This window comes from Lutra lutra, chromosome 18 (assembly GCF_902655055.1).
Source record: "Lutra lutra chromosome 18, mLutLut1.2, whole genome shotgun sequence".
Taxonomy (NCBI): Eukaryota; Metazoa; Chordata; class Mammalia; order Carnivora; family Mustelidae; genus Lutra; species Lutra lutra.
This window is the reverse complement of record NC_062295.1, coordinates 31,342,982-31,365,505: the sequence shown is the minus strand read 5'-3', so window position 1 is coordinate 31,365,505 and position 22,524 is coordinate 31,342,982. Positions and strand designations below refer to the sequence as shown.

At 51.9% G+C, this 22,524-nt stretch overlaps 3 protein-coding genes across 4 annotated transcripts in view; 2 read left to right on the top strand and 1 right to left on the bottom strand.

Annotated features, from left to right (window-relative positions):
* Window positions 1–15,611, top strand: part of STYXL1 (serine/threonine/tyrosine interacting like 1) — a 63,136-nt gene extending 47,525 nt beyond the window's left edge. The window contains exon 9 of the mRNA XM_047714295.1: window positions 14,206–15,611. Coding sequence (XP_047570251.1) covers window positions 14,206–14,337 — 132 coding nt within the window. The 3' untranslated portion in view covers window positions 14,338–15,611. The remainder of the gene's footprint in view (window positions 1–14,205) is intronic.
* Window positions 15,612–15,619: 8 nt separating this feature from the next.
* TMEM120A (transmembrane protein 120A) lies at window positions 15,620–21,931 on the top strand. Of its 2 annotated transcripts, XM_047714292.1 has the most exons (12): window positions 15,767–15,979; window positions 17,544–17,662; window positions 17,912–18,028; window positions 19,908–19,967; window positions 20,165–20,260; window positions 20,335–20,424; window positions 20,608–20,673; window positions 20,775–20,836; window positions 20,946–21,038; window positions 21,130–21,194; window positions 21,310–21,378; window positions 21,458–21,931. In XM_047714292.1, the coding sequence occupies exons 1-12, from the start codon at window positions 15,899–15,901 to the stop codon at window positions 21,569–21,571; spliced, it is 1,032 nt and encodes a 343-aa protein (XP_047570248.1). In that variant the 5' UTR covers window positions 15,767–15,898; the 3' UTR covers window positions 21,572–21,931. The 2 variants fall into 2 exon arrangements, with proteins under 2 accessions (XP_047570249.1, XP_047570248.1); XM_047714293.1 differs by lacking the exon at window positions 20,946–21,038 and having other exon boundaries at window positions 15,620–15,979.
* The window catches only part of LOC125090969 (NADPH--cytochrome P450 reductase), a 26,741-nt gene continuing 26,123 nt past the window's right edge, over window positions 21,907–22,524 (bottom strand). The window contains exons 14-15 of the mRNA XM_047714291.1: window positions 22,425–22,510; window positions 21,907–22,346 (exon numbers count right to left, since the gene is read on the bottom strand). Of these exons, the coding sequence (XP_047570247.1) occupies window positions 22,202–22,346; window positions 22,425–22,510 (231 nt within the window). The 3' untranslated portion in view covers window positions 21,907–22,201. The remainder of the gene's footprint in view (window positions 22,347–22,424; window positions 22,511–22,524) is intronic.

Genomic DNA, 22,524 nt, shown 5'->3' with positions numbered 1-22,524 from the left:
GCTGGGGCGAGAACAGAGAGAGAGGACTCCCACCTGCTCTGAGTTCTCCAGCAGCGACGGCCAGGCCCCCCTGGTGACAGGGCACATGTTGGCCCGCACCCTGACCTTTACTGGCCCCCACATGACTCCAGGAGGGAGGTTGAGGCCCGTCCAGGTGTGGCTGTCCAGCTCAGTGGTCAGTGGGAGGACAGGTGCCTGGGCCCCTGAGGGCCAGATTGTCCTTGCTCTTGGGAGCAAGGGACTCCCATCCTGGGGCAGCAAACTCTGCCTCACGTACAGGAAAGTCCTGTTGCTGGGCGTTCTGCCCTGAGTCTCCATCTAGAGAACTCGTGACAGAAGGAACTGTGGGTAGGAAGGACTGCCGCGGGGACCTTGCTGGGTCCTTTCCAGACTGAGTCAGTCCTGGGTGGCGGTTAGGTTTTCTTGCTACCAAGCAATGCCCTGGATTGCTGACAGAGGTTGACCAGGGCTCAAATCTGCTGCTACCTGGGGTCCAGAGAGACGGTCCCCCTCCTGTTGTCTTTGTGGTTTTGGGAGCAACTGTGCCCCTGGCTGTTGTTAGCTCAGCAGTGATGGTCAGAGCCCAGGGGACTGGCAAAAAAAAAAAAAAAGCGGGGGGGGGGGAGTGTGGGCCACTCTTGGGCAATATACTGCTTCCTGGGGCTTATGGTCCCTACTCTGTTCCTTGGGGTACCAAGACCAGGAATGGGAAGTTGAGGGGTGAACTGAGAGGAATCTGGCACCCGGGGCCACCATGCCTGTCCTTGGCTTTCAAAGCTTTGGCATAAGGGGGAATGGGCTCCCAGAGCCAGTGAGCCCTTAAGAAACCTATTTCAGCTCCTTTAACCTACTGGGAGTAACTTTGTTCCTTAAAGGTCTTCAGAGGGGGAAAAAAAAAAAGAACAAAAACACAAACCAACTGCTGAGGCATTACACTAGCTAACATTGGCAGAGGGTTTCCCACGTGCCTTTGCGAGGACTTCATGTGTGTTGAAAACCCAGTGACCCCACAGCATGCTATTAACAGTTTGGCAGGAGGTCTAGAGAGGCTGAATAATTTGCCCAAGGCCCCACAGTTGTGAGTAGCAGAGTTGGAATCCAAAGCCACATGACCCAGTTAGTTTCAGAATCTGGGCTTTCCACGGAGCCCTAAGGCAGCAGGGGGAGCACTGGCCTGTCGTCTGAAAAATCGGGCAGTGAGCTGGCTGCTGCCCGTTCCTGAGAGTTACCTGCTCCTGACGCCCCCCCCCCCCAACCTCTTCTACCCACAGGTGTTTGCTGTGTCCCAGCAGGTGCTCTGTGGGCTGGAAAGGGGTTGTGAGCCATCAGCATGGGGGAACGTGGTTACACTTTGTCCTCAAAGGCCCAATCTGACCTGACCAGGACTTAATAAACCTTACAACTATGTAGCTCTGCCTAGGGTACCATGGATTTTTTTCCCCTATAACGGCAAAATGCACATACCACATCTGTCATTTTTTTTTTTTAGATTTTTAAAAAAATTTATTTGACAGAGATCACAAGTAGGCAGAGAGGCAGGCAGAGAGAGAGCAGAGGAAACAGGCTCCCTGCTGAGCAGAGAGCCCCATGCGGGGCTCAATCCCAGGACCCTGGGATCATGACCTGAGGCTTGAAACCGCTGAGCCACCCAGGCGCCCCCATCTCTGTCATTTTTAAGCACACAGTTCAGGAGTGTTAAATACATCCCCTGTGGTGCAGCCAGTCTCCAGAATTCTTTTCATCTTGCAGAACTGGAACCGTGTGTCCATTGAAGAGCATCTCTCTAGTCCCTTCTGTCCCCAGCCCCTGGCAGCTACCATGCTACTTTCTGTGTCTATAAACTTAACTACTCTAGTTACCCCATAAGTGGAATCACATAGCGTTTGTCCTTTTGTGACTGGCTTATTTCACTGAGCATAATATCCTTAAGGTTCGTTCATGTTACAGCATGTGTTCAAATTTCCTTGCTTTTTAAGGCTGAATACTATTCTGTTGCATGTGATATTCACCAGTGAGTCCCTCTGGGCCTGGTGTTTTCTCTTTTGGAAGATCTTTTTTTTTAATTGATTCGATTTCTCTAATAGATATAGGCCTATTCAGATTGTGTGATTTTTGTGTGAGTTTTGGCAGATTTTGTCTCTCAAGGAATTAGTCTATTTCATCTAGATTCTATGTGGACATGGCGTTGTTCATAGTATTCCTTTATTATCCTTTTAATGTCCATGGGCTCTGTACTGATGTCTCATTTTTCATTTCTGATATTAATAATTTGTATTTTCTTCCTTTTCTTAGTAACCTGGCCAGAGGCTTCTCAATTTTGAGGTTTTTTAAAAAAAAATTTTTATTTATTTATTTGACAGAGACATCACAAGTAAGCAGAGAGGCAGGCTCCTGGCTGAGCAGAGAGCCTGATGCAGGGCTCGATCCCAGGATCCTGAGATCATGAACCAAGCTGAAGGCAGAGGCTTAACCCACTGAGCCACCAGGGCATCCTGTGCCTCTTTTTTTTTTTTTTTTTTTTCCCAAAGAACCAGCTTTAGGTTTCACTGAATTTTCTTTTCCTGTTGATTTTCTGTTTTCAATGTCATTGATATCTGCTTTTATGTTTTAAAGATTTTATTTATTTTTGAGAGAGAGAGAAAGAGAGAGAGAAAGAGGAAGAGCAGAGGTGGAGGGAGAGAATCCCAAGCAGACTCCCCACTGAGCACAGAGCTCAATGGGAGGCTCAGTCTGCCGACCCCAAGATCATGACCTGAGCTGAAAGCAAGAGTCGGAAGTTCAACTGAGCTGCAGGTGCCCCTGCTTTAATTTTTATTATTTCCTTTTTTTTTTTTTTTTTCCTTTTTGGGCTTCATTTACTCTTCTATTTTTCATTTCCCAAGAGGGAAGCTTAGATGATTGATTTAGATGAACTTTCATCTTGGGGAATGTTCCATTTGAGCTTGAGAAGAATGTGTGTTCTGTTGTTGGATGGACTATTTCTACAGATGTCAGTTATATTGAGTTAATTAATGGTGCTGTCGAGTTCAGCTGTGGTCATACTGATTTACTGCCTGTTCTATCCGTCCATTACCAATAAAGAGGGGATAAAAGTCTCTGTGACAGTGGATTCATCTGTTCCTCCTTGCAGTTCTGTCACTTTTTGCCTCACATAGACTGATGCTCTGTCAGGTACCTACCAGTGTGTGTGTATCTGTATATATACACACATTTTATTTATCCCTTCTTCTGTTGATGGGCACTTGGGTTACTTCCACCTTTTGTCTATTTTGTGAATAATGTTGCTGTGAACATGGGTGTATGAATATCTCTTTGAGATCCTGTATTCAATTATTATTTTTTTTTGCTTTACTCTTTATTAAGTCATAATTGATGCATAACATTATATTAGTTTAGGTATACAACAATTCAGTGATCACTATAAAATGGTAACATCCACCACCATATATAGTTAAAAAAATTTTTTTCTTGTGATGAGAACTTTTAAGATCTACTGTCTTAGCAACTTTTAAAATAAACAATACAATATTAACTATAGTCACCATCCTGTATATATCCATAGGACTGATTTATTTTGTAATTGGGAGTTTGTACATTTTGACCACTTTCACCCATTTTTGCCCAGCCCTGGCCCCTACCTCTGGCAACCATTACTCTAGTCTCTGTGTCTGAGTTAAGTTTTTTGGGTTTTTTTTTTTTTTTTAGGTGCTATATACAAGTGAGGTCATATGATATTTGTCCTTCTCTGTCTGACTGACTTCACTTAACATAATGCCTTCAAGGTCCATCCATGTGGTCACAAATGGCAGGATTTCCTCCTTTTTAATGGTTGAATAATATTCCGTTGTGTGTTCCATTCCATTTTACATCTTCCTCATCCATTCATCCGTCACTGGCCACTTAGGTTGTTTCCATATTTTGGCTATTGTGAATAATGCTGCAGTGAACATGGGGTACAGATACTTTTTTGGGTTAGTATTTTTTTTTAGGATGTTGTTTATTTATTTGACAGACAGAGATCACAAGTAGGCAGAGAGAGAGAGAGGAGGAAGCAGGCTCCCTGCTAAGCCCGGTGTGGGGCTCGATCCCAGGACCCTGGGATCATGACCTGAGCTGAAGGCAGAGGCTTTAACCCACTAAGCCACCCAGGTGCCCCTGGGTTAGTATTTTTGTTTCCTTTGGATGAATACCCAGAAGTGGAATCCTGGATCATATATGGTAGTTCTGTTCTTAATTTTTTGATGAACCTCCATACAATTTCCTAGTAGCTGCACCAATTTACATTTCCATCAGCCGTGCATAAGGGTTCCCTCTTCTCCTCACCCTTTTCAGCACTTGTTATTTCTTATGTTTTTGGTAACAGCCAAAACGAGATATTGCCAGGTGTGAGGCGCTATCTCATTAGTGATTTTGATTTGCATTTCCCTGATGATAAGTAATGTTGAGCACCTTCTCAAGTACATCTTGACCATCTGTATGTCTTCTTTGGGGAAATGTCTATTCAGATCTTCTGCTCTTTTTATTTTATTTATTTATTTATTTTTTAAGATTTTATTTATTTATTTGACAGAGAGAGATCACAAGCAGGCAGAGAGGCAGGCAGAGAGACAGGAGGAAGCAGGCTCCCTGCTGAGCAGAGAGCCCGATGCGGGACTCCATCCCAGGATTCCGAGACCACGACCTGAGCCGAAGGCAGCGGCTCAACCCACTGAGCCACCCAGGCGCCCCTCTTCTGCTCTTTTTAAAATCAGATTTTTTTCCCCCATTGGGTTGCAAGAGTTCTTTATATATGTTGGATATTAACCCCTTATTAGATGTGTGATTTACAGATATTTCCTCCCATTCCATAGGTTGCCTTTTCACTTTGTTGATGGTTTCCTTCATGGTGTAAAAGCTTTTTAGTTTGATGTAGTCCCACTTGTTTATTTTTGTTCTTGTTACTTTTGCTTTTGGTATTAAATCCAAAATATCATCACCAAGACTGATATCAGGGAGCTTACTGGATATGTTTTCTTCCAAGCACTATGGTTTCAGGTCTTAAACTCAAGCCTTTAATTTTTGGGGGGTTGATTTTTGTGCATGGAGTGAGACATGGTCCAGTTTCCCTATTTTGTGTGTGGCTGTCTAGCTTTCCCAATGCCATTTATCGAAGAGACTGATCTTTACCCACTCTATATTCTCATCTCCTTTGTCATAATTTTTTTAAAAAGATTTGTCTATTTATTTATTTGACAGAGAGACACAGCGGGAGAGGGAACACAAGCAGGGGGAGTGGGAGAGGGAGAAGCAGGCTTCCCGCTGAACAGGGAGACCGATTTGGGGCTCAATCCCAGGACCCTGAGATCATGACCTGCACCGAAGGCAGACACCTAACAACTGAGCCCTCCTTTGTCATATAAATTAGTTGAAAATATATGTGTGGGTTTATTTCTAGATCATTTTGTTCCATTGATCTTGGTGTATGTTTTTATGCTCATACCATACTGCCTTGATTACTATTGCTTCCTAATATAGTTCAAAATCAGGATGTGATACCTCCAGCTTTGTTCTTCTTTCTCAAGATTGTTCTAGCTACTTGAGGGTCTTTTATGGTTCTATACATGTTTAAGGATGGTTTGTTCTATTTCTGTGAAAAATTTCATTGGAATTTTGATTGGGATTATATTAAATCTGTAGATGGCTTTGGGTAGTACGGACATTTTAACAATATTAATTCTTCTAATTCATGAGCATGGAATATCTATTTATTTGTTTCTTCCTCAGTTTCTTTTTATCAAAGTCTTATAATTTTCAGTGTACAGGTTTTCACCCCCTTGGTTAAATTTATCCCTAGGTATTTTGTTCTCTTTGATGCAGTTGTAAATGCTTTCTTAATTTCTCTTTCTGATAGTTTATTTTTAATGCATAGAAGTGCACCTGATTTTTTAAAAATTTTATTCATTTATTTATTTGACAGATCACAAGTAGGCAGAGAGGCAGGCAGAGAGGGAGGGGGAAGCAGGCTCACCACTGAGCAGAGAGCCCAATGCAGGGCTCGATCCCAGGACCCCGAGACCATGACCTGAGCTGAAGGCAGAGGCTCAACCGACTGAGCCACCGAGGTGCTCTGCACCTGATTTTTGTACATTGATTTTGTATCCTGTAACTTTACTGAATTTGTTCATTAGTGCTAATGCTTTTTTAAAGATTTTATTTATTTTATTTGACAGAGATCACAAGTAGGCAGAGAGGCAGGCAGAGAGAGAGGGAAGAGTAAGCAGGCTCCCTGCCGAGCAGAGAGCCCTATGCGGGGCTCGATCCCAGGACCCTGGGATCATGACCTGAGCCGAAGGCAGAAGCTTTAACCCACTGAGCCACCCAGGCGCCCCAATTAGTGCTAATGCTTTTTTGATGGAGACTTCAAGGCCATTTTTTTTTTCTTTTTCTTTTTCTTTTCCTTTCCTTTTCATTTTTTCTTTCTTAGGTTTTATTTCTAAGTAATCTCTATACCCAGTGTGGGGCTTGAACCCACAACCCTGAAATTAAGAGTTGTATGCTCCACCAACGGAGTCAACCAGGCACCCTTCAAGATATTTTTGGTTTCTCTTTTGATTTCTTCATTGACCCATGGGTTGTTCAGTAATATCCATATATTTGTGCATTTTCCAATTTTTTATTATAATCACTTTATAGTTTTATACCATAAAACTAGGAAAGATGCTTGATAATATTTCAGTCTTCTCAAATTTATTATGATTTGTTTTGTGGCCTAACATGTGATCTGTCCTAGAGGCTGTTCCATGTGCACTTGAGAGGAATGTGTATTCTACTGCTTTGGGATGGAACATTCTGTAAATGTCTGTTAAGTCCATCTGGTTTATTGTATCATTTAAGGCCAGTGTTTCCTTATTGCTTTTCTGTCTGGATGACCTATCTGTTGATGAAAGTGGGGGATTAGGGCACCTGGGTGGCTCAGTTGGTTAGGTGACTGACTGCCTTTGGCTCAGATCATAATCTCAGAGTTCCAGGATCAAGTCCTGCATTGGGCTCCCAGCTCCATGGGGAGTCTGCTTCTCCCTCTGGCCTTCTCCCCTCTCATGCTCTCTCTCTCTCAAACAAATAAATAAAATCTTAAAAAAGAAAGAAAGAAAGTGGGGTATTAAAGTCCTCTACTATTAATATATTGCTGTCTATTTCTCTCTTTAGGTCTGTTAATATTTACTATAAAGTAAATATAATATTTAATATATATATATTATATATATATATATTATACTATATATATATATATATATATAAATAAATATTTAGGTGCTCCTGTGTTGGGTGCATAAATATTTATAAATGTTATATCTCTTTGTTGAACTGATTCATTTATCATTACATAATGACATTCTTTATCTTGCATTACAGTCTTTGTCTTAAAGTCTATTTTTTCTTTTTCTTTTTTTTTTTTTTAGATTTTATTTATGTATTTGTCAGAGAGAGAGAAAGAGAGCAAGCAGCAGGCAGAGGGAGAAGCAGGATTCCCGTCGAGCAGGGAGCCTGATGTGGGACTGGATCCCAGGACTCTGGGATCGTGACCCGTGCCAAAGGCAGAAGCTTAACTGACTGAGTCACCCAGGCTCCCTAAGGTCTATTTTTTCTGATATAAGTATAGCAGCCCCAGCTTTCTTCTGGTTTCCATTTGCATGGAATATCTTTTGCCGTCCCTTCGCTTTCAGTCTGTGTGTGTCTGAACATCTGGAGTGTCTTAGGCAGCATATAGATGGGACATCGTCGTCATTTAGTCCCTCTTTATCTTTTGATTAGAGAATTTAGTCCATTCACATTTAAGGTAATTATTGGTAGGTATGGACTTACTGCCATTTCGTTAGCTGTTTTTTGGCTGTGTCTGTAATTCCTTTTTTCCTTCTCTTGCACTCCTCCTTTGTGATTTGGTGGTTTTTCCATAGTGGAATGCTTATTCCTTTATCTTTTGTGTATCTATTATAGGTTTTGAGGCTTACATAAAACAACTTATAACAGTCTGTCTTCAGTTGATAACAACTTAAGTTTGCACACAGTCTAAAGCTCTGCATTTTTACTCCCCAGCCCCCACGTTTTGTGGTTTCGATGTCATAATCTACATCTTTTTGTCTTTTATGTCATTACAGAATTATTAGAGTTACAGCTGTTTATACTTTTTTGTCTTTTAACCTTCATGCTAGATTTATAAGTGAACCCACCACCTCTACATTAGATTATTCTGAATTTTACTTTATCAGTGATATTTATGGTGCCTATTTTCCTGATACTAGTCAGTGCCATTTCATTTCAGCCTAAAGAAGTAAAGACCAGTAAAGCTGGTCTAGAGGTGATTGACGTTAGTCTTCAACTCTTTTTTCTTTTTTTAAGATTTTATTTATTTATTTATTTGACAGAGAGAGAGAGAGAGCACAAGTAGGCAGAGAGGCAGGCGGGGTGGTGGGAGCAGGCTCCCTGCTGAGCAGAGAGCCCGATGTGGGGCTCTATCCCAGGACCCTGGGATCATGACCCAAGCCAAAGGCAGAGGCTTAACCCACTGAGCCACCCAGGTGCCCCTCTGTAGAGTATTCTTGGTGGGCAGGTTTTTTTCTTTCAGCACTTTGAATATATCCCCTCACTTCCTTCTGACCTGCAGGGTTTCTGCTGAAAATCTGCTGAGAGTTTAATGGGGCTTCCCTCATGTGTACCAAGTTGTTTTTCCCTTGTTGGTCTTAAGATTCCCTCCTTGTCTTTAACTTTTGACAATTTAATTGTGATAGGTCTTGGTGTGGATCTCTTTGGGTGCCTCTTTTTTGGAATTCTTTGGACTCTGGGTATCTTATTTCCTTTTCCAGGCTAGGGAAGTATGCAGTATTATTTCTTCAGAGAAGTTGTCTGTCCCTTTCTCTTTCTTGTCCTTCTGGGACCCCCGTAATGTTAACGTTGATTCTCTTGGTATTGCCCATAAGTCCCTTAAGATATGCTCACTGTTTTTCTTTTTTCTTTTCCTTCCTTCCTTCCATCTTTCTTCTCTTCTTCTCCTGCTTTGATTCCGCTCCACTGTCTTTCAGTCCACAGACTTTTTCTTCCACTTCATGTGTCTGTGGTTGAATCTTTCCATTGTATTTTTTCAGTTCAGTTATTGTATTCCTCAACTCTGTGACTTGTTTGGTACTTTATGTTTTCTCTCTCTTAGCTGGAATTCTCATTTTGTTCATGCAATGTTTTTCGGAACTCGGTGAGCATCTTTATGACATGAACTCTTTATCCGGTAAATCACTTGTCCCCATTTCATTAAGATGTTTTTATGAGATTTTATCTTTTTCTTTCATTTGATTGTATTCCTGGTTTTTGTTTTTGTTTTTCATTTTCTTTGACTCTGTTGGTTTCTATGCATTAGGGAAAACAGCCACCTTTGAAGAAGTGGCCTGGTGTCAGAAATGAACCTTCTGGTTCAACCCTTTCCTAGTTCATGTTGTCTCTCAAACCTTTCCCACTGTCCAACCAGCTTGCTTTGTTCTTAGTGGCTTCCAGTAGCTGAAGGTTTGCCAGGACCTTTTTAGTGCCCTAAAGGAGAGGATCTCAGTCTGCACCTGGATTCAGGCTGATTGGAAGCAGACTTAAAAATATGTAAATACATCTTTTTCAGGGGAAGACCAGAAGATAGGCATGCCTGTTTGCTCCTTTTGCACTGAGCCCTGAGATGAATTATTTCTTGTTTTACCACTGTGCTGTTGAACCCATAAACACAAGCCCCACTGGCCACCTGCTTTCAGTTATTTTGGGTAAATATCCAGAGTAGAATTGCTGGATCATATGGTAATTCTATTTTTACTTTTTTGAGTAATCACTATACTATTTTCCATGCCAGTTACACCATTTTACATTCCCACCAACGGCGCACAAGGGTTCCAGTTTCTCCACATCGTTACCAGCACTTGTATTTTCTGTTGTTGTTTTTTTATTAAATAATAGCCATCCTAATGGGTATGAGCTGGTATCTCGTTGTAGTTTTTTTCTCATTTTTTATTGGGTTAAAATACACATAATGTAACACTTAGCATCTTAACCACTTTTTTTTTTTTAAGATTTAGAGAGAGAGAGAGAGCACGTGCAAGTGGGGGGCAGGGCAGAGGGAGAGAGAATTTCCAGGAGATTCCACACTGAGTGTGGAGCCTGACATGGGCCTTGATCTCATGACCCTGAGATCATGACCTGAGCCAAAACCAAGAGTTGGATGCTTAACTGACTGAGCCATCCAGGTGTCCCTAAAACATTTTTTTTAATGTGTACAGTTCAGTGGTATTAAGTACTTTCTAACCATCATCCATCCCCATAACTCTTCTCGTCTTGTGAAACAAACTCTGTACCCATTAAACAGTAACTTCCTGTTCTCCCCACCCCCGAGCCATGCAACCACCGTTGTGCTCCCTGTGTCTGTGATTTCAGCTACTCTAGACTCCTTCTATTGGTGGATTATACAGTATTTGTCTCTTTGTTGCCTGGTTTGTTATCACTTCTCATAATTGTTGAGAAAATCCATATTATCACGTGTGTCAGAATTTCCTTCTTTTTAAAGACAGAATAATATTCCATGGTGTGTGTATGCCACATTTTGTTTTTCTGTTCGTCCACTGATGGACGCTTGGGTTCCCCCATGTTTTAGGCGCTGCGAACAGTGCTGCCGCTGATGCGGGTGCACTAACATCTCCTCGAGACCCTGGGTTCAGTTGTTTCGGGTAGATACCCGGAAGTGAAAGAGCTCGATTATATGGTATCTCTATTCTTAATTTTTTTAAAAAAGATTTTATTTATTTACTTGAGAGAAAGCCAGAGACAGAGCGTGAATGGAGGGGGAGGGAGAAGAGTTAGAGGCAGAAGCAGGCTTCCCGCCGAGCAGAGAGCCCCATGCGGGGCTCGATCCCAAGACCCTGGGAAAATGACCTGAGCCAAAGGCAGACGCTTAGCCAGCTGAGCCACCCAGGCGCCCCTCTCTTTTTAATTTTTTGAGGAATTTCCATACTGTTTTTCCATAGCGGCTGCACCATTTTACATTCCCACCAACAGTGCGGAAGGGTTCAAGTTCTTTTTTTTTTTTTTTTTTTAAATTTTATTTATTTATTCAACAGAGAGAGAGAGAGAGAGATCACAAGTAGGCAGAGAGGCAGGCAGAGAGAGGAGGAAGCAGGCTCACTGCTGAGCAGAGAGCCCGATGCGGGGCTCGATCCCAGGACCCTGAGATCATGACCTGAGCCGAAGGCAGAGGCTTAACCCACTGAGCCACCCAGGCGCCCCAGGTTCAAGCTCTTCTACCCCTCGCCAATGCTTGTTGTATTCTTGTTTTTAAAAAATATAATAATTATCTTCATGGGTGTGAGGTGGTATCTCATTGTAGTTTTGATTTGCATTTCCCTAATGATTAGTGGTGTTGAGCAAACTTTTTTATGTGCTTATTGATCATTTATCTGTCTTTTGGAGAAATGTCTATTCAAGTTCTTTGCGTATTTTTTCTAATTGGATTGTTTGGGTTTTTTTGGTTGAGTTTGAGGAGCTCTTTCTATATTCTTCATATGAACGCCTGAACGTAAATCAGATACATGATTTGGGAATGTTTCCTCCTATCCTGTGGCTGCCTTTTCACTCTGGGATCATGTCTTTGATGCATAGAAGTTTGTTATTTTTAAAGTTTTAAAATTAACATATGTATTATTTGCTTCAGGGGTCCAGGTTTGTGAATCATCAGTTACAAAATTCACAGCACTCACCGTAGCACATACCCTCCCCAATGTCCATCACCAGCCGCCCCATCCCTCCCCCCACCCCCCAGCAACCCTCAGTTTGTTTCCCGAGACTAAGCAGAAGTTCGTTATTTTGATGTAGTCCACTTTGTCCTTTTTTTTTTTTTTTAAGATTTTTTTTGAAAATTTGTCAGAGAGAGAGAGAGCACAAGCAGGCAGAGAGGCAGGCAGGGGGTGGGGGGAAGCAGGCTCCCTGATGAGCAGAGAGCCCGATGTGGGGCTCGATCCCAGGATGCTGGGATCATGACCCGAGCCGAAGGCAGAGGCTTTAACCCACTGAGCCACCCAGGCGTCCCAATTTGCCCATTCTTTAATCACCTGCGCTTTTTTTTTTTTTTAAAGATTTTATTTATTTATTTATTTGACAGAGAGAGAGAGATCACAAGCAGGCAGAGAGGCAGGCAGAGAGACAGGAGGAAGCAGGCTCCCCGCCGAGCAGAGAGCCCGATGCGGGACTCGATCCCAGGACTCCGAGATCACGACCTGAGCTGAAGGCAGCGGCTTAACCCACTGAGCCACCCAGGCGCCCTCACCTGCGCTTTTGATGTTTTAGAGAAATCATTGCCAAATCCAACTTATAAAGCATTTCTGCTATCTTTTTATCTAGGATTTTTATAGTTTAAGCTCTCACATTGAAGTCTTCAATCATTTTGATTTTGCACATGCTGTGAGATAGGGGTCCAGCTTGGCTCTTCTGTGTGTGGATTTCAAGCTTTCCCGGCATCGTTTGTTGACAAGACTCCTTTCTTCTCCGATCGGTTTTGGCACTCTCTTTCGAGCCATTTGGCCATACATGCCAGGGCTTATTTCTGGGCTGTCTGTCCTGTTCCTTTGGTTTAAATGTCCGTCTTTATACCAACACCACACTGTTTCGATCACTGTAGTTTTGTAATAACTTCAGAGATTTGAAATCAGGAAGGATGAGCATTCCAGTGCTGTTCTCCTTTTTCAAGATTGTTTTGGCATTTGGGGTCTCCTGCGATTCCATATGAGTTTTAGGACGGGTTTCTCAGTTTCTGCAAGAAATGCTGTTGGGATCTGGTGGAGGCTGCGTTAAATCTCCAGAGGCTTTGCGTAGTCCTGGCCTCCTAACAGTGCCGTCTTCCGAGCCACGTGCAGAGGATGTCTTCCCATTTATTTGTGTCTTTTTAAGTTTCTTCCAACCATGCTTCGTAATTTTCAGGGTACGGGTCTTTTACTTCCTTGGTTAAGTTTATTCCTAAGTATCAGATTCCTTTTGGTGCCATTATAAGTGGAATTGTGTTCTTTTTTTTTTTTTTTAAAGATTTTATTTATTTATTTGTCAGAGAGAGAGAGAGGGAGAGAGAGCGAGCACAGGCAGACAGAATGGCAGGCAGAGGCAGAGGGAGAAGCAGGTTCCCTGATGAGCAAGGCGCCCGATGTGGGACTCGATCCCAGGACGCTGGGATCATGACCTGAGCCGAAGGCAGCCGCTCAACCAACTGAGCCACCCAGGCGTCCCATAAGTGGAATTGTGTTCTTAATTGACTTTTCAGATTTCATCATTAATGTATACACATGCAACTGATTTGGAGTTGCATAATGGGGCAACACCGCTAAATTCATTTATTCTGACAGATTTTTGTTTTGGTGTAATCTTTAAAGGTTTTCTACACATACAGCCATGTCCTCTGCAAACAGGTAATTTTACTTCTCCAATTTGGACTCCCTGTTGCCCTCCCTCCGTCTCTCCTTTCCCCACTTCCTTCCTGTCTCCCTTCCTTCCTTTGGTGGTTAGGACTTCTAGTATAATGTTAAGCAGAATGATAAAAGCGGGCATCCTTGTCTTTTTCCTGATCTTCGAGGAAAAGCTTTCCATCTTGCACCAGTATGTTACCTGTGGGCTTGTCGTCTGTGGCCTTTATTATGTTCGGGTGCATTTTTCTCTTCCTCGTTTGCTGAGGCCCCGCTTGGACCTTTTCCTTTTTCCTCTGTCTTCAGTCTAGATGGAGACTGGCTTGTCCTCTTCCTTCCTGTGTTTTAAGGTGGACACTTGAAAGCAAGCGGCTTCAGTTTCCCTCCTTTGGAGAATTCCCCTCACAGTGCTCTTCCCGTTCCCATGAATTTATCCGTTCACAGTGCAAACCTTTGTTGAGGTCGCGTTGTGTGCCGGGCACGGCCATGGTGCGCTCCTGCCCACGGGAGTTTCCACCCACGTTATCTGAAGCTTCACAGGGGCCATCTGAAGCAGGAGGGGTCCCTGTGTCCGTGTCCAGCAGCAGAGGGACTTGCTCAAGACAGAGTGGCTCCCACGAGTCTTGCATCAGTGCTGGCCTGCTGCTGCCTCTGTGTCCTGCCGCAAAGCCATGCTGCTGGCCCCTGGGCAGATGCCACCGCTGTATGTAGGTGGAAAGGCCCCGGTCCCATCCCAAAGTCCGCTTTCTCCTCCTTGCATTGACAGAAGTCCTGGGCCCATGTCAAGAAATGCAAAAACAACGTGCATCCCAGCCAGGCCTTGGTGGCTCAGCTGTCCGAGTGGGAGAAGGTCATCCTCGGAGACTCTGTCACAGACATCTTGGATCCACTCTACTGATCTTCTCTGTGGTCCAGCTCCGGGTCCTGAGGGCCTCCCGGGGGTAGTGGGCCAGGCCGTGTAGCTGGGTTGGTGTGGAAAGAGAAGGCCTTTGCTGCCTGGAGTCCTGTGTCCGCCTCTTGCAGTTCTTCTCGGACTCCTTGTCCACACCCCGGAGCCGGTGTTCTCTGCCCAGACTCTGCGAGAACCCCTGTCCCAGGGTTTTCCCGGCCCCGCCGCTCGATGGAGGCTGCTTCTGGAAGAACGTCGGGCTTCTGAGCAGCTCTCCCACATGCCCCCATGACCTTCGGAGGCTGGCTGGGAGGAGCTCCAAGGGTTCCCCCTGCCTTCGGTTGGCTCACAGGCTGTCAAAGTGCCCATGCACGGGTGGAGATCCGCCAGGCCCAGCCTTGGCCCAGGTGCCAGGCTCCGCAGCTCTGGGAGGCTCCTGGCACAAATACAGTCTTGTCTCACCCTGGGTCCCAGCCCTCCCCACCACTCTGCCCGTCGAAGCCATGTTCGGATTTCCTTTCCTTCCTCCCAAATCGTTTCCTCCTGGCTGGGTTCCTCAAGAAGAGATTTCCACCCCTCCTATCTCCTACACCCCTGTTTCTAGAAATTCCTCAGGTCTTAAAGGGAATTTTCTTCAGAATGCACTTCCCAGCGCTGGCTGCACCCGCAGCCCCAGTCGGGAGAGGGCAGAGGATGGGACTGACAGGGAATTTAGGATGCCCATGTCATTCAGCAGACGCTCCCTGCCCCCTGCGTGCAGCTGGTGAGGGACATAGAGGTGAAGGTCATCTTCCCTCCCAGGACTCTTTGCGGCGGGGGGGGGGGGGGAGTCCCCCCTCTCCCCCATGGAAGCCCAAGCCCTCAAGGAGTGGGGTTTTGCTCTAAGGTAAGGGCTGTCCCGTGGACTCAGGCTTGGGATCAGTTAGGACAGGAGCCTGGACAGAGACTGGGAAGGCTGCAAGCGATGGCTCTGTGGGTTGGGGACTCCAGGGCAGAGCCCTGGAAAGTTTCCGTCAGGGGCACGATGTGGAATAGCTTGTGCGTTAGGCCCAGCCGTCTGCTGGCTCTGGAAGATCCGCCGCGGCGAGCCTGGGGTCAGGGCGACCGGCGGCCGCCGTAGAAGAGAGGTTCAGAATCCTCCCCCTGCAGAGGCTCCGCTTTCCCAAGGACGAGAGTCTTCGAGGCAGGGGTCACCTCCGTGCGCCTCGGTTTACTGCCAGCACGACGGGCCGGCGCTCTGTGGGCCGTTGCACGCGGCTGGCACGACACGCGCAGCCCCGGCCGGAAACCACCGCGCCAGCCCCGGGCCCGCAGAGCGCCGCGGGGTGAGCGCCCCCTGCTGCCCTTGGCCCCGCCCCGGCCCCGCCCAGGGCCCCGATTGGCTTGGGCCGGGGGCGGGGTTAGTGCGCTGGCGGCCTCAGGCCTTTTCCCATTGGTGGCGGCGGCGGCGCGAGCCCGGAAGCGGTCGGGGGCGGCGGCGGAGGCGGCGGAGGCGGCGGAGGCTACTCGGGCGGGCCGGGGTTGCGGCGCGGTCCTCGACTCGGCTTGTCCGGCGCGTGGCCCGGCAGCCATGCATCTCCCGGCCCCGGGCCCGCTGGGGGACTGCCTGCGGGACTGGGAGGAGCTGCAGCAGGACTTCCAGAGCATCCAGGTGAGTGCCGGTGCGGGCGCCCAGCGGCCCTGAGCTGCGGCTCTCTGGCTCGAGGTCAAGGGTCAGGCTGCCGCGGGTCAGGTAAGTGGGGGGGCTCGGGGTCAAGGGTCGTGGACCCTGGCGTCGCTCCAGAGGGTGGCGAGGCCCCGGGTCCTGGTGGTCCTATCCGGACCTTCCCCTCGGCCTGGGTTCCGTGTCCGGCGCAGCCCCCCACGGCCGCGACCCCGGCGGAAACCCGCGGAGCCTGGCGCACCAGGGGCCTTCGTGGAGGCCCCGGAAAGCCGCCCTGACCCAGCCCCGTCCTCTCCCAGGAGAGTGGCCGCCTGAGTCGAAGCCGGCCGGGCCCAGCCATGGGTCAGTCACTCAGCAAACATGCTGGGGGCGCCGGCGTGGCTGGAGCCGCTCTGGGGCAGCGCTGGGGTCTGGGCTGAGTGCGGCGAGGGAGCGGTCCGGGGGGCCCGGCCCAGCCAGGGCGAGTGTCCAGGGCAAATGCCTGGGTGGGGGCGGTGCCCGTCCAGGGTGAAGGACAGCACCCGCCAAGGCAGGGTTGTGTGGCCGCTGGAAGGAGAGCGAGGGGAGAAGCGGGTGGGCCAGACCCTCCAGGGAGCTCAGGGGCCTGGGCCGGGTTGGAACCTTTCCGAAGCTGCCAGGGAGCCATGGGAGGAACCGTGGGGATCTGGCTCGTGTGGACCGTGGGGTTCTGTGGGGGAGGCAGCAGGGAGACCTCCGCAGGTCTCAGGAGAGAAGTGGTTGGCAGACAGATGTGGCCCGTGTTGGGTTTTTACCGGGCGTGGTGGCCCCTTCAGGGCATGAGAAACAAGACCTGGGAAGGACAGAGCCTGGACAGCTGTGGGCTCGTCCTGCCTTTCTCTTTCCTGGGCCGCTTCCAGCCCCTTCCTGTCGCCCCCAGGCCTGACCAAGGCTGCTAAGGCTACTGCTCCTGCCCGAGTGCCGGGCCGGGCAGACCTACTTCCCAGCCTGGCCACCCCGGCCTGACCTTCCTCACACTGCCCCTGGTTGTCTCCAGGCTGCTCCTCTGGAAACTCAGCCAGCGGGGCAAGGTGCTCTGGGAGGCTTGGGGCCAAAGGTGCGGGGGGAGGGGTAAAAGGACTGGCCTCCACGGCAGGAGTTCTAAGGGCTGAAGCTGATGACCTTTAACCTGGGAGGCAGGCTGCTGGGACAGCCCCGGCTCCCCCTGCACCAGCAGGCTGGGCAGGCAGGAGGATCTGAGAGAACCACAGTGGCTTCAGGCAGCCTGACTGGTCCAGAAGGCAGACCCTTGCGCCTGGAATCCAGACTCTGGGTGGGACAGAGAGGGGTGGGGACAGCTAGTAGGCGGGCGGAGACGCAGCAAAGCTTCTGGGACCTGGCCTGTTTCCGGGATTGGGTGCTGTGAGAGCTTCTGGGCTTGCAGGGGGAGCCCCCTCTCCTGGCCTGCCTCCGGGAGAGGGCGATCTCAGGGGTCCCTCGGCTGGCTGACTCCTTTCCCGCTCAGACCCTCCCGGGGAGCCCCGCCCTCTACCAGGCCGGCCCCCAGCTCACTCTGGCCCCTGCCCCTCCCCAGGAGACCCACCGGCTGTACCGCCTGAAGCTGGAGGAGCTGACCAAGCTGCAGAACGGCTGTACCGGCGCCATCACTCGGCAGAAGAAGCAGCTCCAGGAGCTCGCTCTTGTCCTGAAAAAGTGAGGACCCCCCTCCCCCAGGACCCCCCCCCCAAGCCTTCATACCCCCTGGCCTAGGGCTGGGGGGTCAGATCTGTGGTGGGCGGAGAGCAGGCACTGACTCCTGCGTGTCCCAGGGCATGGCTTCTCCCCGCTCCCCTCCCCACGCCCCGTGGGGCCATGTTCATCTCCTGCCCCGCAGGTGTCCTATGTGATACCCCGGGGGAAGGGGGGCGGCTCTGACTCTGGCTTCCGTGCCCCCACCTACAGATGCAAACCCTCCCTGCAGTTGGGGGCCAGGGAGGCCGCCCAGGAGCTGGAAAACCAGATCAAGGAGCGCCAGGGCCTCTTCTTTGACATGGAGGCCTATTTGCCCAAGAAGAATGGGTGAGACCCCTTTCCCCCAAGCCCAGTGCCCAGATGCCCCTGGGAGAGCGGCCTGAAGCGTGGGCTCCTCTGCTCCGTCACTCAGCCAGCAATGGTCCCTGGACCCGCTGGAGGCCGAGCAGTCAGGCTGGGGAGACAGCTCGAGTGACGGTGACAGCTCCCCGAGATGGGTGTTTTGTGGCAGAAGGACAGGGAGTGGAGGAACGCAGTGAGGGACGCCTCGCCCAGCTTGGAGGTCAGGGAGAGCAGAGAGGATCCAGGAGGGAGCCTGGCAGGCGCGGGAGGGTGGAAACCGCGCATGTGGCCAGAGCTCAGGGCGGCAGGTGGTGATGAGACAGGAGGCGAAGCCCGGCTTCAGGCCCCGCAGGCTGGGCAGAGCGACCCTCAGGTCAGTCACAGTCACCGAGGGGGATGGCCGGGGCCAGTGCACAACCCCAGGGTGAGTAAAAATCACCCAGCGGAGGCCTGGGGCAGTAAGACGGCTGCGAAGGGCCATGTCCCTGGGGACGACAGGGGTAAGGGGTGGCCAGTAGCCTCAGATCAGACGGCCCGGGGGGTCAAGAGCCACACAGGAGGGGCAGCGTCTCCGGGGAGTCTGGGGGAGGAGCGCTCCACAGGACGGTGGAGGTGGAGGTTGCTAATGGGGGGACAGAGAGCTGGGGGGCCAGGAGAGTGCAGCAGCTCTTCAGAAGCTCAGCTGTGAGCAGAAGCGGATGCTCGGGGGTTGGTGTTACTCGGTACCCAGGGAAGACTGGAGCGCCTCTCCCTGCCGGGAGCCGGGGCCAGGGCCCTCGGAGCACAGACCCAGCAAAGGGAAACCCCTGGGGAGGTGGGAAGGGCAGGGCGTGGGCCCTTCTCACTTGCAGTGGGAGAGTGTTTCAAGCTGGTGAGGAGGGTCCCCCTACCCCCCAGAGATGTCAGCCTGGAGGGAGGGTTTGACAAGGTCTCTGCAGGGATGGTGTAGGGAGCCGGTGGCGACGCTGAGAGGCGGCTGGGCCAAGTGCCTGCTGTACCGCATCGTCTCTTCACAGCCTGGGACAAGTCCCTGTGCCCTGTGCCCTGAACCTGTGCCCACAGCCCGAGTGGGAGCAAGAGGTCATGTGTGGGTGCGCCATGTCGTGCGCACGTGGGACATGGTCACCTCTTGGGGTTCGTCTGGCCAGATGGGCTCCGTTGGTGGGAGTGATGGCGGCAGGAAGCTGGGGGTGGTCGGGTGGACAAGAAAGTGGCTGCCACGGAAGGGGGCCCTGGGAACTCGGCTGGCTCGGGAAAGGAGACCAGGATCGGGGGGCCTGGAAGCCTCAGTGAGGGCCAGGGTCCACCTGGTGAAACCAGCTTGGGAGGCCGGGCACTCGGGGTCAGAGCGCGAGCAGTTTCTGAGGCGGCCCTTCCCGGCCGGGAAGGGGCCCTGCTGGGGACCTGCTGGGGCCCTGCTGTGGCCCTGCTGTGGCCCTGGTGCAGGTCCACCGGTGCACTCAGGGCAGAAGGTTCTCAGAGACCATGGGAACCCTGGGGTGGGCGTGCACACAGGCATCGAGTCCCACCCAGGTCCACGGGGGCCATAGGAGCTATGGGCCCGGCTTCCACGGGTGGGAGAGCCTGGACGCCCTGGAGGCCCTTCGGTGGGCTGCTGGGGGTTGGGAGGAACACAAGGGAGATGTTGGTTTACCCAGGAGCAGGTCTGGGGAGCGGGCAGAAAGGCTGTGCCCCATGTTTCCTTCCTGTGGAGCCGGTCTGCACTGCCCCCCAGGTCAGAACCTTAAGCTGCTGGGGGCGTCAGGGTAAGGCCGGTGCGCCCCCCCCCCCCCCCCCCCCGGTCTGTGCTACTGGCTTTCCCCTCAGTGGGGGCCTCTCCTTACCTGGTGTCCCCCTCCCGCAGGTTGTACCTGAGCCTGGTCCTGGGCAATGTCAACGTGACACTCCTGAGCAAGCAGGCTAAGTAAGTGGCTGTCCCAACCCTGCGCTCCACCCTCCCGGGTCCTTGCCGATCTGCCCCCCGCTTCCCGGGCTCGGCCCTGGGGTGCCGGCCCCAAGCCGCCTGCGGAAGCCCGTCCGGACCAGGAGCCTCCCTCTGGGCGGAGGCGGGGTGGGCCCCGCCGGCACCCCAGCCTGTGCCCCGGGTGTGCGCCCACCCAGGTTCGCCTACAAGGACGAGTACGAGAAGTTCAAGCTCTACCTCACCATCATCCTCATCCTCATCTCCTTCACCTGCCGCTTCCTCCTCAACTCCAGGTGGGTGTCCTGCCGCTCGGGGCCGCACCCCGCTCCCTGCCGGCGCCGGCGCCCACCCTCTGTGCCCTCCGCAGGGTGACGGACGCCGCCTTCAACTTCCTGCTGGTCTGGTACTACTGCACACTCACCATCCGCGAGAGCATTCTCATCAACAACGGCTCCCGGTGCGCGAGGCCGGGGCCGGGCCTGCTCCGGGGCGGTTGGGGGGGCTGCCGGAGCCACCCGGGGGGGCGGGGGGCCGCGGGCCTCGGGGGACTGGCTTCCTCCCAACGCAGCCTGGCATCCCGTCCCCGAGCTCCGATCCTCGGGGCCGAGGGGACGGGAGTGACAGCCACTCCCCACTACAGGATCAAAGGCTGGTGGGTTTTCCATCACTACGTGTCTACCTTCTTGTCAGGGGTCATGCTGACGTGGTGAGTGGCTCCCGGGGCGTGGGGGTTGGGGTGCGGGGGGGCGCGAGGCAGACACGGGGTGTCCCTGAGCTTCCTGCCCTTTTCTCCGCTTTCTGCCTTAGGCCCGACGGCCTCATGTACCAGAAGTTCCGGAACCAGTTCTTGTCCTTCTCCATGTACCAGAGTGAGTGTCTCGGGGGGCCCTGCTCCACGCGGGAACCCCTCCCACCGGGAGCGGGCTGGGGGGCGGTGGGGGCTTCGGGCCCAGCCCAGTTCCGCTGCTCCCGGCCCAGGCTTCGTGCAGTTCCTGCAGTACTACTACCAGAGCGGCTGTCTATACCGCCTGCGGGCCTTGGGCGAGAGGCACACCATGGACCTCACTGTGGGTGAGTCAGGTGCAGCCTCCACCCCCGGGCATCCTGGCGGGGCCGTTCCCGGCCATGCGGGGCTGAGACCGAGTCCGCCCCTCCCCCGCAGAGGGCTTCCAGTCCTGGATGTGGCGCGGCCTCACCTTCCTGCTGCCCTTTCTCTTCTTCGGACACGTAAGTCGTCCGCCCGGCCCCCGCCCCGCGCGCCCGGCCGGCGTCCCCAGCACTGGCTGTGGGCCGTCGCGGCACCGGCTTCTGTCTGAAACCCTCCATCCCTCCATCCCTCCAGTTCTGGCAGCTTTTCAACGCGCTCACTCTGTTCAGCCTGGCCCGGGACCCCGAGTGCAAGGAGTGGCAGGTGAGCCGGGCCCCTGGGCTGGGGGGCGGGGACGCCGCGAGGGCCGCCCGCCCCGCCCTCACCCCGCTTCCTCCCCCAGGTGCTCATGTGCGGCTTCCCCTTCCTCCTCCTCTTCCTCGGCAACTTCTTCACCACCCTTCGGGTCGTGCACCAGAAATTCCACAGTCAGAGGCGTGGGAGCAAGAAAGAATGAGCCTGGGCCTGCCTGCCCGGCTCCCTCCGGTGCCCCTGGCCCGGCAGGGGCTTCTGTCCCCTTAGCTGGGGCGGTAGGGGGCTTGCCTCATGCGGGAGGGTCTCTTCTGCTCTCCCTGGGGTTTTGTGGGCCCTGTGGGCCCCGAAGGCGCCGCCGGAGAGGAGGGCCGGGCCTGCAGGGAGTGGGGGGCCAGAGCCTGAATAAAGGAAGCGTGGCAGAGAGGCGCCCCGAGGTGTGTGCTCTCCGAAGAGTCAGGCGGGGCCTCGGCGCCACCACCGCATGGCCTCTCCGGGTTCGGAGTTCAGAGAGCCCTGACCTACTCAAGCAATAACAAATACAGAAAACAGAACTTTATTCCAAGATTCAGAGATTATTTAAAATTATTTACAGTCATTGAAAATAATGTGGAGGGGTTGGGGCTCGGCCGAGCCACGCAGAGCCCTGGCTGTACAGCCCCTAGGGCCTGAGTGTTCCTCAAACACACACCCCGTGCCCCGGGGCCTGGACCGGTCCCCGCTGCCGGCCCGCCTCCCGGAGTGGGGCCCTGCGGAGACCCCCCCAGGAGACTGGCGGGAGGGAGCGAGGGCGGGGATCCCCAGGAAGCTGGGCTGGGGGGCCCACGGGGCCGGCCTAGCTCCACACGTCCAGGGAGTAGCGGCCCTTGGTCATCAGCTTCTTGACGTAGTCCACAGCCTGCGCGTGCTCCATGGCCCCCCCGTCGGCCACGATGTCGTAGAAGGTGTTCTGCACGTCCCTCGCCATGTTCCGAGCGTCCCTGGGGCAGGAAGGAAAGCGCTGGGCAAGGGCCCCCATGGGCGGGCCGGCCTCGCCCCCCCACCACGCCCTCACTCACCCACAGACGTAGATGTGGGCGCCGGCCTCGTGGATCAGCCGCCACAGGTGCTCCTTGTCCCTCCGCAGTAAGTGCTGCACGTAGACCTGGGGGTGAGGGT